General features: G+C 53.2%; 2 protein-coding genes across 2 annotated transcripts; both read right to left on the bottom strand.

Annotated features, from left to right (window-relative positions):
- Nucleotides 1–3,688: 3,688 nt before the first annotated feature.
- On the bottom strand, nt 3,689–4,072 carry J4E88_003172 (uncharacterized protein; the record flags this gene model as incomplete). The annotated part of the gene is made up of 1 exon (XM_049396825.1): nt 3,689–4,072. The coding sequence occupies one exon, from the start codon at nt 4,070–4,072 to the stop codon at nt 3,689–3,691; it is 384 nt and encodes a 127-aa protein (XP_049257167.1).
- Nucleotides 4,073–6,349: 2,277 nt separating this feature from the next.
- On the bottom strand, nt 6,350–13,063 carry J4E88_003171 (uncharacterized protein; the record flags this gene model as incomplete). The annotated part of the gene is made up of 7 exons (XM_049396824.1): nt 6,350–7,282; nt 7,329–8,095; nt 8,143–8,815; nt 8,862–9,798; nt 9,850–9,976; nt 10,027–10,327; nt 10,379–13,063. The coding sequence occupies 7 exons, from the start codon at nt 13,061–13,063 to the stop codon at nt 6,350–6,352; spliced, it is 6,423 nt and encodes a 2,140-aa protein (XP_049257166.1).
- Between the last annotated feature and the right edge of the window lie 994 nt (nt 13,064–14,057).

Here is a 14,057-nt window from a genome sequence, read left to right as displayed (position 1 = left end):
AAAAGAACGGGAACGCGCCCCGTGACCTGCCGTGGAGATACCATCGTAGCGGAATATGTGGCCAAGGGGGGGTGTAGTGAAATCGTAGCAATAGGACTATGGGAAGATGGAGATGGTGGATTTACGTCACTGTGACCGCGGTGGTCTGGCGCACGTGAAAGTCTGGTGCCTGCGCCGCGACTGCATTGTGTGGATCGCTCTGATGACTTCCCTCCAGAGGAGGACCGCGCATTAATATCACTAACCGCTGGTCTCAACTCCACGTCGTTCTGCAAGCTATCCGGACTTCACTTTGCTGTTTCCACGCGGTGCTTGCGACTGCCAAGACGCTAGTGGCTGCAGCCCATTTTCAGTTTCGCGATCGAGGATACCATCGCTCACGACACGCGCGCCAACCCACGATACCCCCCGGAAGCCATCCAACATGGTCGTCACATCTTCCTGGTCCAACGTCGAGGACGAGGTCTTGAAGGCCGCCATCAGCAAGTATGGGCTGAACCAGTGGTCGCGATGCGCCTCGCTGCTGTCCAAGAAGAGCGCGAAGCAATGCAAGTCGCGCTGGACCAACTGGATCGACCCCGCTATCCGGAAGACGGACTGGTCGCGAGAGGAGGATGAGAAGCTCCTGACTATGGCCAAACTCCTCCCCACCCAATGGAGGACTATTGCGCCTATTGTTGGACGAACGGTACGCTGTTGCGATTATCCCTTTTTCCAGTATCATGCTAACTTTCCGCAGGCTACGCAATGTCTCGAGCGCTACCAAAAGCTGTTGGACGAACAAGAAGCGAGAGAGTCTGGCGATCTTGGACTGGCGGGTCCGGAGGGTGGAGATTCAGCTGCCCCTTCAGCAGATGATGTACGCCGTCTTCGTCCCGGTGAAGTCGACGCCTACGCCGAGAGCCGACCTGCGAGACCCGATGCGGTCGATATCGACGAGGAAGACAAGGAGATGCTGTCAGAGGCGCGTGCGCGTCTGGCAAACGTCAGCGGTAAGAAGGCCAAGCGGAAGGCCCGCGAGCGCCAACTTGAGGAATCAAGAAGGCTTGCCTTGCTTCAGAAGCGACGAGAGCTGAAAGCTGCCGGTATCAACATCAAGATTACCCCGAAGAAGGGCAACCACATCGACTACAACGCCGACGTACCGCTCGAGAAGGAAGTCCCCGCCGGCTTCTTCGACACCACAGAAGAAATCGACCGCAACGAACAACAACGAGAGGCCTTCGATCCGCGAAAGCAACAGCTTGCAAACAAGAGGAAGATGGAATCGCAGGAAGACGGAGGAGGTGACAGGAAGAAGAAGAAAGATGAGAAGTCAGGAGGTCTTGCAGCGTCGTATGCTAAGGCCGCACAAGCGCAGAGGATACGGGAAGCAGAACAGAGCAGCAAGCGACGCGGTCTCGTGCTTCCAGCGCCGCAAGTCGGAGAGGCCGAGTTGGAAGATATCGTCAAGATGGGAACGACTGGACAGCGCGCAATTACTGCGGGCAGCAGCGACAACATCGCAACACAGGGCCTGATCGGGAACTACTCGAACGTGATTGGCAACACACCCATTCGCACGCCCATGGCCCCCAAAGAGGAGGACTACGTCGCGAATGAGGTGCGGAATGCCCGGATGCGAACAGAGACCCAATCTGCTTTGCTAGGTGGCGACAACCCAGATCTCGTAGACGACGAAGCACCCGCCTCGCTATCAGGACCCGCCTCACGACACCAGATTGTGACACCAAACCCCATGGCAACGCCTTTCAGGCAAGCAAATGGCGGAGCAGGAGAAACACCCATGCGCCAGGGACCGGGAGCGACACCCATGCGAACACCACGCGATACACTACGCCTCAACGGAGAGGAGAGTGGCATGCAACTTGTTGGCCAGACACCCCGCGATATCAAACTAAGGGAGCAAGCGAAGCGGCAAGACCTGAAGAGCAGGCTCGCTGCGCTGCCAAAACCCAAGGAAGAAAGCTGGGAGTTTGAGCTTCCCGAAGAGCAGGCAGATCACATGGAAGTCGAAGTCAGCGAAGAAGACGCTGCTGAGCGCGACCGAAAAATTCGTGAAGCACGCGAAGCCCAGGAAGCCGCAGACTTCGGCAGGCAAAGTCAAGTCGTGCAGAAGTTCCTTCCAAGGCCATCGCTGGTCGACATTGATGTCATGATGAAGCGCGCGTTGGACCTCTCTGACCCTGTCGAACGCGAAGTCGAAATCGAGATGGCTAAGCTCATCGCGAACGACGTCCAGAAGTTCGGCGATGGCCGAGTATCTGGTTCGGTAACACGTCTCGATTTCATGACCGATGATGCTCTCCGAAATGCCAAGATGGAGCTCGCGCTTGAACTTGCCATGACCTCAGACAAGGACAAGAAGGCCTTCCACGCCGAGCTCGACAGTTCCTGGACCACGCTTCACGGTTCCGCAATGCTGCCCGGCATCGCAGGCTACGAGGAAGACGAGATCGACGAACACCAACTGCTCGTCGAAGCCTTTGACAACGCACAAGAGTCCATCATTGAAGCCGCGGAACGTGCGAACAAGATCGAGAAGCGATTAACAACACATCACGCCGGCTACATCAAACGATCAAATCTACTACGAGAGAAGATCAGTGGCGCGTTCTCAGCACTCGAGCGTGCAAGGGACGATTTGAACACAGCGAGGACGGCGCAGTACAGCGAGCAAGATGGCATCGCACGCAGACTGGAGAGCCTGCGCGAGGAAGTTCAGTTCGTTACTAAGAGGGAGAGGGAAGCACAGGAGCTGTACAGGAAGCGAAAGGAGGAGTTGGACAACTTGCAACAGCCTGTCAATGGCGTACACTAAGCGGTTTTGTGGGCAGACACTTTGGTCTAAGCCTGTGTTTTGATATGATTAGGGGAATGGCGGAGGGTTGGTATGCATTGGCGTGGCGTTGGAAATTGCACGGCAGATACATATTTTTTGAGACTGCTTTTGGAGAGTGAATGTCAATACTATGATACACCTCAACTGAAGTGTTACTCGTGATTATGTAAATCGTGCTGATCTATCGACGGAGATACCAAACTCACAACTACTAAACGGTTCGTGGCGTCAAGTACCAAGAATCTTATTTCTTTGACTTGCACCCAATATTTAAGCTCTGCTCTAAGGGTATACATACATCATGTTACATTCTGCAAGCACGTTGCCCGACATGCCCGCTAGTACCTGTACCTAATATCCGAAAATGCGAGGCTGCCCATGGTCTCGCCATTGACAGCCCATAAGCTTTGAGCTAACACCGCATGAAGGCCCAACGCTCCCAACTCTCAGAGCCTCACTTGCATACTTCGTACGAGCGTCACAACAACAGATGCAAATGCGAAAATCGAAAAGTTAGATATCAATGTTGAAAGAAAGATTTGATCGTATTGCATAATGTCTGCCGTGGTAAAGTACCCCCCAGTCCAATCCAGTCCATTGGGGTATAAGAAAGAAGCAAACCAAGCCAATGTCCATGTCGAAGAGATGACACGTACAAAGAGAACGCCTTTGACACGTCACCGTGAGTACCCAATCTAATCGAAAAAGCAAGACCCATCCACACACGCACACAACGATGCGTGGTGATGGGAAGATGAAAACGCCCCATTAAACAGTTCAGTCATAAACATGTTCAAGCATAACCCAATCAATCAAGAAGCGCCAGCAACAACAAGTCGTATGCGTCTAGCACTTCCCGTCCAACACCTCAAAGATGCCGACAACATGCACCTCACTCGCGCCGCGACCCATGCTCGGTCTCGGCTCGAGGACATCGAGTTCGGTTTCGAACAAGTGCTTCTCCTCTTCCATTTCGAACTCGTACACGCTGGGCTTGCGGCGCACGGCGAGGAGTTGGCGGATGGAAGAGCCGGAGGAGCGGTGGCTGTGTGGCGACGAGTTGCGCGTCAGCGGCGATGTGGTGCTGGAGGTGAAGATGGAGGAGGGCGATGCCGAGCGCAGAGAGTTGCGGGTGGGGCTGAAGGCGGTCTTGAGGCGGCGGAGGGAGCCGGATGTGCTGCGCAGGGGGGTGAAGGATTGGAAGCGGTTGGTGCGGCTTGGGGAAGGCATTTTGAGTGGTGTTGAGGTGGTGGTTGTTACGTCGGAGTTGAGGTTGGTGGAATTGCTTTTCTCAGGCGACGGTTGCTATGATGTAGCTTCCCGGTATTGTTTGAGCGAATATAGACGCGGAGTGTTTGTCGGAGTCCGATTGCAAATGAAGGATGTTTCGAATAGAAAGTTCCAGCTGTCCTTACGAAGGAGGTAATGTAAGGAATGGCAGTCGTAGGGATGTGATAGGACAACGAGTGTTGGGTCCTTGTCGATCGGCTTGCGAATCAGAAAAGGTGGAAGTGGAAGTGCAAAGGGGAGATCAACTCTGTTCAAAGGGTATATATGAATGTAGATTGGGAGATACAGTAGTGCGGTGGTCAAAGACACTTCGCGCACAGTCTGAAAAGCGAAGGTAAGTTAAAAGGAGGAGGAGGAGGAGTCGGGAGATGGAATGAAGAAGGAAACTTATTCCTGTAGTTTTAGTCGAGAAAAACAGGCGGACGATGGCGCATCCTTAAGCATGCGTGTCGCATGTTGGCACTTCTCTGTGCCAGTGCGTGTTACGTCCCAGAAGCTAAAACCCTGGAAGGTGGGACATGGGACTGCTGCAGCGGACATCCCTGTCAGGAACGCGTGAATTGAGGGGTCGAGCCTCGTTTGATCACCCGTCTGGAAACAAGCGAGCGGGAGTCGTCGACTGGCGGCCCATTGGGAGTGCCGCGGAATGATTGCATGGCTTCATTTCAGAGAGCAGCCTGCAATCGATAAGAGATTAGTTGGCAGTGGGTAGTCGGGGGATCATCCTCATTACACTGTGGAGCTTCGTCATTTTGTCGACTTTGTTGGTGGCTTCACACGAGATTGTGAGGGCTGTCCGGTGCTATTCTTACGTCGGCGAACTGCTAGTGGCCATGTTTTTGTTGACATGGACGTTGGTGGTGTTGCTTTTGCGCCCGACACGACGCGTTCTGGCTGCTTGTTGTCATCATCGCCCGGCGCTCTGCATCGTCTCGCCAGGGAGGTGTCCACCATCACGTCCAAGCCATAAACTTGTTGAACAGGCACGATGATCGGAGGGCTTTCCGCTCGCCCATGAACCTGGAGCCGGTGACGAGCCGCTCCCAGTTCGGCCGCTTCAGACGTGAATCACCCTGGCTGTTGTTTCTTGCTTGCAGCCCGCCAGCCCATAAGTAGGCATTACCCAGCACTTGAAGCTCGCAGTGTCTCCATGCTCAACCGGCCTGTCTCGAGACCGGGTGCTGCGTGTGTGATGCGAGAATCTGCGACAGGCGTGCGTATCCCGATGCGGCATGGCGCGGTTCGCCCAGCTGTCTAACGGCAGACCGGCGTTTCAGACGCATCGGACGTTCAACAAATGCAGACGCGGTTGTGATGCTCCCGTGTGATGCTACAGTGTGGTGTGTCAACGCTGGAACTTGTGGGTGGCGAGCCAAAGATAGGTATGCATTGTGCTCACTGTTGGTGACGTGAGGGTGTCTGGTACACACCACACTTGAACGCACGTCAGGTAAGAGCTCATCGGCGAGGAGCAGATCAACGTTTCAGGTCTGCATGCAACATTCATCGAGGTGCGGGGCGATCGTATATCACAGTGCGCTATAATCGCTTGGTCCCTGTCGGGTCTAGAAGAGACGGAAGAAGCTCATAACCAGCTGTAAACAAGGGACTGGTTATTATGCCTTCCAATGTCGACCGACGGAAGGTACAATTAGCGTCTGTCACCTGCGTGTGTTCATGCTGTCGGGTTATTCTTTGAACCATGGTACGGTTGGCTTGGACGAAGAGACTATTGTATGTGTGTTCACGATGCACGTTGAGTAGCGTACCGGACATCTCGTGCGCTATCCTGTGAACTAATACAAACGGCTCTCTTATGCCCCGTGTAGGAGTCGACGGAGCGATGAGAATGCGCACCATTGGGAAAGATATGAAGCTTCGTGATAGTAATATCTAAGGTGATTTGATCAATCGCTCAACGCCGACGCTATGCAATGCCAAAAGTTAACTCCACCGCCATTACACCATTACAGGCCGCATCCCCATCCCCAACCGAACCATCAATTCCACATTATGGTTGCGTGTTGGGTTGATGCCGGCCGCTTACGTATCCAATCATTCCAGACGTTCATGCAACAGACTCCGTATCGTACGCCATCCTGAACCATCCCGTTTTGGCTCGACGTGTTGCCGAAGCCACACCAAGCCAGCTTGATCGACGTGATTGACACCTGCTCATGCTTGTCTTTAGCGTTCATATACAAATCTCCTCGGACGCTAACTGCGCCGCCGCTGAGTGAAACTCCTTCTAATCGATTCGCCCCATGCGGAGTTGTCAAGCACTTCCAAAACATCGGCCGCACTGACTGCGCTGTTTGCTCGGCTGCGACTATTCGCTTGCCCAGGATCGACTTCGAGAGGACTGGGTGGCCGACTAAGTGCCGAGGCAAACTGCCATTCTTGCTCGCTGCCAGACATGGAGAACGGTGATGGTTGCGGACTTCCCCGCGTAGGTGAGCCTGTCGGTGTTTGTTGTATGGAGTTGGTTCTGCTCCTTGTCCTGTCGTAAGGGAAGGCCGGTGGCGAAGTAGACGCGCCAGCAGAGTTGCGAGGGGAAGGTGCGTAGAGATCTTGAGGTGAGAAGAGAGGACTTGGAGGTCCGGAAGATTGAGTTCGCTGGGCATTTGTGATGTCCTCGTCGTCGATGAAGATCTCGGGAACAGTGAACTGAGGGACTGTTGCCATACGTCCTTGCTTCTTCAGGTCCATGGCACGACGGAAGCGACGTGCCCAGTATAGTGTGTCGAAGAAGCCTTTGACCACGTTACGGCGGACAGCTTCTTCGATTCTTTGTAGACGAGCTCTGCGTCTCAAGAACTCTTCCAGTCTCAAGCTCTTATTGTCGTTGATGACTTTGTGATGAGCTAGAATCATAAGTAGTGATGAAAACCCAACGCCTCTGTCGGGATCGCTCGACACAAGTACTTCCTCATAGAAAAGATTCATACGTCTTCGTCTGCGACGTATCTCCGCGACTGGTAGCTGGGCGAGACACCGGTTCAATTTGTCCAGGTCGATCTCCTTGGTTGGTTCACGGCCTGACACAGGAAGATTGGACTCCCTTCCGGGTGCTACCCCACACTCTTCGATCAATCGATTCACAGTGAAGTCGCAGTCATAGATACGCATCTCGAAGATACCGGACAGTTCCTGACATAGTTAGTTTTGTGCTTAAATACGACAATGATGAACTTACACCCAGAAGCCTGGGGAACACTTCTCTCGAGATGTAGCCGGTCCCGTTTGGATCGTACTCAGCCCAGGCTTGTTTGAAGCGACGAATTTCCTCTCGGCTGATGACTGACAGCCCGCTACTTCGTTGATACACGTAACTGAAACTCTCGTAGATCAACGAGACGAACAAGTTGACGAAGATGTACATGCTCAAGATGTTCCAAGTGATGAAGAGAGCTCGCGCCCACTCGGGACTACCGCAGTCGCTGTCGAAGTATCTTCTGCCCACGGTGCAGTAAGGTTTGTCGACGTTTGCAAAGTCCTCCATGAACTCATTCCAACCCTCGCCACCACTCATCACAAAGAGGAAGACGAGTGCTTTGGGCACTGTCCGAAAGTTGATGTTTCCAGTCTCGCTAGCTCCAAATCTGGTGAGACCAAAAGTTTGCGTGAGGGCGATGGCGTATACCAGGAACAGGACGAACCATGTGGCGAGAAGGTTTGCGATGGATGCGAGACTTGCTGCGGCAGTCTTGAAAAGCTGGTCGAGTTGATTGTTCCGAGGGATGAGCATGAGAGCGATGGAGACAAGGAAGAGCTTGTGCAGCTGGACGAAGGGCCTAACATCGTCTTTCGCTAACACAAGAATCGATGTCACGAAAGTCCCCGCAACAGAGAATATCGAGTATATGTCCCATGCGCTTCTCCGGAAACGGTGCCATGAGCGACCAATGATTCGGATGACTATGTTCGCGATGAAGACGATGGTGAGCGCAAGGAAGATGTAGTCTAGCCATATTAGTATTAGGCCATGGACTCGGTGGAATGGAACTTACCCCTAGCTACCTCCCATGGACCATAGCCTGGGTACCACTCCAAACACAGCAGCAGGAGGTGCAGTATCAAAACGCCGGTAATAAATCTCTGCCATGGTCCGGTCTTGGTGACCGCCCTACGGTAACACCACTCTTCCCAGCTCTCCCGTACCTTGGTAGACGAAGGTCGCTTGGATGGAGCGACTTGACGAAGGAGCTTTCGTAGTTCAAGCCAAGAGCGCTGATCTGTCGTCAAGAAGGCGACACCAGTCTGTTCCGTGTAGTTGCGCATGAAGACGGAAACAAACAGCGTCAACACGAAGACAGCTCCGAGCAAGTTGAAGACAATGAAGTAGACAGAGTTTCCCTGCGATGCTCTGTCTGCTGGCTGTGTGTAAACTCCGGTGATACTCATTGCAGTCCACATGTTGTCTGTCCAGCCTTCTTGGGAAACAATCTGGAACAAGATGAAGAGGGCATCTCCGAAGTTATCGAAGTCGTAATAGGGATTGGCAGCTTGGCGTGGGGCCAAAACCTCCCAGTCGAAAGGCTTGCTGTTGTATTCTCCGACACAGTCTCGGAGACTAGCGCCTCCAGGGAAGTCACCATCGTTGCAGGACTGAAGTTGACCGACGAAGAGGTTCAGACCGTAGATGGCGAATGGAATCAACAGACTCAATGACACGAAAGCAGCCTGGTCATCATTAGCTCTGAAAAAATGGAGGTTGCAAGATGCTTACCGAGAATAGTTTCCACCAACCGCGAACGATGAGCGCGTGAAAGTGGTTACGTGCACTGTCGCTGATGTTGAGCAAACGTAAAGCCCTCAAAGCTTTGAACGCGCCCACGGTTCTAGTGACTTGGCCTTCGTTCAAGAACGATGTGCCAACATTAACCCAAAGAGTGATCAATACGATGCCATCTATGAAGCCCCAAGAGCCGCGGAAGTAGGCGTTGGGAGTCCAAAAGAAACCATCGGCAATCACTTTGATCAGCGCCTCGATGCTGAAGAGCACCGCAAAGCCCATGTCTACCCACACGAACCAGTTCTTGACGCTGAACTCGTGGGTCATGAAGTATTCGCGTTGGTACAGTGGCGTTGTGATACAGGCCAACAGTACCATGGCGATAATTGCAGCATAGATGAATGCCGAGAATGCATACCAGACAGGCACAGATGGGGCAACTCCTTCGATACGGTCACCACCGCGGCCAGGGCCCACGACACGTTGACATAGCTTGCGTATGGGATTGTTGGCTCGGAAGATGAACAGGGAAACGTTGTAGTTGGGGTGGTTTCGTAAATACTCGCGTTGAGCCTTCTTACGCCTCTCGGTAGCTGAGACGACCTCCTTTGCCATGCTTCTCGGGTCAAGATCCTCATATGCGCGGCCGAAGTCGAGAGGAGCGTAGAAAGGGTTGGGCTCCCGGTGTATAATTCGACGCTGGAATCGTTGCCAGATTGTGGACATGGTTCCCGATCCCACTATAGTCTTAGCTGGGCGGATGCCTGGTCGCGGGTCTTCTTCTTGTGGGCTTTCGCTACCGTCTGCCTCGTCGAGAAAGTCACGGACGACCGCATCTTTGAGCAGCATTTCTGTGGCGGCGTGTCCATAGTCGAGTGGATCTCTGCGTCGTGCCTGCCCGAGTTTGAAGATGGATGACAGAGATAGATTACTAGAGTGGGTGAGCTGGTATGTCAATCACAGGGAACAGAGCCTAACATACCCAGTGGACGAAGTGAGACCATCTTCCTTTTGCTGCAGAAACGCTTTGACTTGCTGTAAGCGCTTCTCATCCTCAGACACATCGAAGTTCTCCTGGATGACAGCAATAAACATGTTCAGAACAATGACTAGCCTTTGGTTAGCCTGTGCAGTAGATTGAAAGCCGAGTTATACTTACAATTAGCGAAAATGAACCACATGATACAAAAAGACGCTCCAATCCATGCTGTGCCAAACGGCTTCTGGAATTGGGTAACAGTGTACAGGATACTTGTCCAATCTTCACTGGAAAATATCTGGTACATTCCCAAGAAAGAATTGTAGATGTCAAAGAACGGCACGCGAATCGTCTCGCCATCGTCTTCTTCCGGAATTTCGCCGCGAAGCAGCTTTGAAGCGAAGATGGATGCTAGAAAAGTCAAAAGGAACACAAAAAGAATCAAGTTCAATAGACCACCCGCGTTTCCGAACACGACTGTCTGGTATGGCTGTTAGTTCAGGAGTTCCCAATGGCGGAGAAGGTAACCTACGATGAGGTCGCGTGTCATCGGCACAGCCAAGACAACGCGATAGACACGAAGGATCTGGAATATCGATAACCAGGCGTAGGCTTTTCCATTGTGTGCATGCTTGATGGCTGGTATCTGGATGACAGCTGTGATGACGGCGATCATGAGGTCGATGACGTTGCGCCTACTCCTGAAGAAATGTCTCCAGTCTACAACAATTCGTATGAGAATCTCAACGAACAGTATGAAGGTGACGACAATTTCTGCGGCATTGATGAAAAAACGGCGAAAGTCGCTCATGTTGGCGCTTCTCATCATTTGAGCAACAAGGCCAAAGGCTATGACAGCCACCCATACCCATAGAGTCCTGTCGTAGAGACGTTTGAGACTACTCACGCGCTGTTTCTCGTCGTTCTTCTCTGCATCTTCATCTTTGATCTCCACTCCGGTGAAAGCACTGGTCTTGCTTTCTTCGCGGATGATTTGGAAGGAGGAGGTGATGACAGCGATCAAGAGAGAGATGAGCCACAAACTCAGGATTAACAGCCCTACGATGAAGAAAAGGGCACTGATGAGGTAGTCGGTATCAGCTACCGTGTAGAGCAAGTCGGACCACGTATTCGACGACATGATGACGAATACAAGCTCAAGAGACTGGAGGATGTTGTCGAAGCTCTTCGTGCCTGCAAATGGGTTGTCATTCTCAACGCAGACTGAGCCCTTTGGACAAAGAAAACCTTTGCCGTTGTCAGGCCCAGGTGGCATGCCCGCCGCAGGTATGTACGTTTGGGGATGATAGCCTTCGATGTCGGCTAAATGGCCACCGCAGAATTGGGCATCATTCGTGAAGTTTTCCTGTCCCTCCGGAGCTAACCACACGCAGTTTCTCCGCAGACTTGATTTGAAACTTTGGACACCGACGATAGAGAAGAGAAGCCAGAAGAATCCGATAAGGAAGGCGACATTGACCAGCAAAGGCGCAGCCTTCTTCAAACTTCGGAGAATGACGGAGGTTCCGCTAGTGAGGTTCAGAAGACGGATGATTCGCAAACAGCTCAACATGTCGAAGACAAGTATGACTCGACTATTGTCAATGTTCCACAATCCTAGGACAAAAGCAATCCAGTACGAGACCACCGCAACGAAGTCGGTTCGATTAAACGAGTGCCTGAGATATGCCCGATGCGCGAGGCGAGTACGTACTTGGTGACGTGCATCGCCTACTCCGATGTCGGTGTGCATCTGTGCAGTAGTGAAGGACCGGAGCACGGAAGGCTGCTGGGGGTCTGCAGCAAAGTCGGTGTTGGTGCCTGTTTTTCGCTGTGAAGGTTGTCGGTGGAGACCCGAAAATAGCTGATTTGCTTTGCTCATGACAGCCTCGCGTAAGCCGACCTGGCGGTTGATGGTGCTGTACTCGACGGGATTGATAATAAAACCAGAGACAATGATGCGGACAATGACCTCGAATGTGTATATGATGAAAAGGCCCATGAGAGCCCAGTCGATGCCATTGAAAGTCGAGATTTCTTTGCTGTGCCCAGTGTTATAGACTGCCCTGGTACGCGCATCCACTGCAAGTAAAATCGTCTGGATCACGATGAGAACGAGCAGCAGTGGCTCTGTGACAGGATGCACAAGCAGGTCGCAAAGCCTGATTCTCAATCTGCTGTCAGCAGGGAAAATGCCAAGACTCTTCCCGCGCAAGGGATTTGGTGGATGGTTCCATGATGCGCTTGGCGTCCTTGAGTACACGATCGGTGACGGCGGCTTCTCGAGTGGCGTGGAAGGAACAGGCGAGGTAGGACCGTCATTGGAGTACTCGGGCAGTGGTGGGATGGATAGAGGAGGTGCAAGGCGTCCTTGGTGTATAGTGGATTTCCGCTGGATGGTTCGCTCGGCGACCTGAGAGTCGTTGCTGACATTGACAACACGCTGGGACATGTTCCGCATAATAGTCCCAGCCCTGTGTAGAGGCGACTCGAAATTGCCAGGCGATAACGAGCGCTTCCTTCCTCGTGAGTCGCGCACGTTGCCAGCCTCCACCTGCCCAATGTCGCCGCCATGCCGGGCCGTCGGCGAGGCATCACCAGGGCTGAGAAAGTGCACACTCTGGAAGCTGGATCGCTCGTTGGGAGTGGAAGGAGCTGTAGCTCCGCTTATCGGTTGGAGATTGCGCGCGTCGGTCAAGCGGGCGGTATCGTCGTAGGTGGGGGAGAAGTAGTCGTGGTCTTCCGAGGTAGATCTGTCGACGTATGGTTCGTGCCCATAGGGTGTGTGTGTGTAGGACATGGACGATGCCGGCGTGGGTATTGGCGGCGATGTGTCGCCCTGGAATTCCATGCCCATGCCGAATCCAATGGCCGTCTGGAATGCGCCCGCGTCCAAGGGCGAGCCAGGCCCTTCGTCGTCCACGACCCTTCGGATGCCATTATGCGAAGGGGGCAGATTGGTGTTTATGTGCGGCGGTGCGAATCGCGTAGGGCTGGGCGATACCTCTACGATGGGCGAGTACTGAGAGTCGCGGAAATGTCCCCCTGTGCCTATCGCGCCGGCCTGTCTGAGCAGATTGCGCCCGCGGTCGCTGAGCGTCCGGCGGTGTTCTTGCGACGCATCTTCGTCGAAGCCGTCGGGTGGGCGATTGAGGTCTTGCAGAGGTATTGATTGGTGGGGGTGACTTCGGCCGTGGTTGGGATCCGGGTAGGACATCGGGACGTCCTGTCTGATATGCGGCGTTCAACCCAGCATCTGAACCAACTAGCTCTCCCAGAATGCTATTGCGCGATCATGCAGGCGTCAGAACAAACGTAAGCGAGTGTCGTAGCGTAGAGAGAGCGTGGCAGCGATGGCGAGAGCGGTAGGTGGCGCGTAGCAGTCCAAAGGGCGCGTGTGGTGTGTTTGGTGGGAAAGAGTTGGTTGAAATGCGGGATGGATGCGGATTCCCAAGCACGGACAAGGGTGTAGTGAGCGACCAGGATGCGCGGCTTAGGCTAGGGCTGAGGGTTAATTTTAGTTTAACGTCTACGGTACTTGTCGTGTTTGGCATGTGTCATCGCTGTCCTGTAGACGGTGCTATTACGAAGAACGTGAATCTGTTATGCGATTATGTAGATGGCATTTGCTCTCCAAGTTAAAGCGAACCACCATACAGCATGAGTAACCAACACCACCCAGGAATCCGAAACTGCTGACGGCTTACCATGCAACGTCTCTGGCCCCTGGCGTGGAATCCTCCGGCACTGAGCCACACTTGGTGGAGCTGTGGCTTGTGCACTTGCGTGAGCCACGCGGCCTTATATCGTCACCTCCTGTCATCATGGCCGTGACGATGATAATTTCGGTGGCTTGGTGGAGTCCCAACCGACGGCCGGTCGAATTGTCCATTCTGTCACGAAAGACGGATACTCTTGGAGTGCGCATATCCTGTAAGACGGGTGCATTAAGGTTTATAGGGACTGGTCTTAGTAAGCAGCTACATTGATGCCATGCACTCGATATGCCATTGCCATTGCGATAGCTCTGCCTGTGTAGTACAAGCAAAGCCGCTGTCTGCGTTCTTCGTCATCGTCATGAGTGTTCTGTCTCTGCCAGATTGCATGTGCAAGGCTGGGCCGATGGCGCCTTACCGCTTTGGGCCTCCCCCGGACTCGCCGACAATCGACGCGCGACATTCATCACTCACATCACCAAAAAGGGACATCGG

This window comes from Alternaria novae-zelandiae (assembly GCF_023758075.1).
Source record: "Alternaria novae-zelandiae strain BMP 2774 chromosome Unknown scaffold_5, whole genome shotgun sequence".
Classification (NCBI taxonomy): Eukaryota; Fungi; Ascomycota; class Dothideomycetes; order Pleosporales; family Pleosporaceae; genus Alternaria; species Alternaria novae-zelandiae.
Note: the sequence above shows the minus strand (reverse complement) of the source record. Positions and strands in the feature narration are given on the sequence as shown.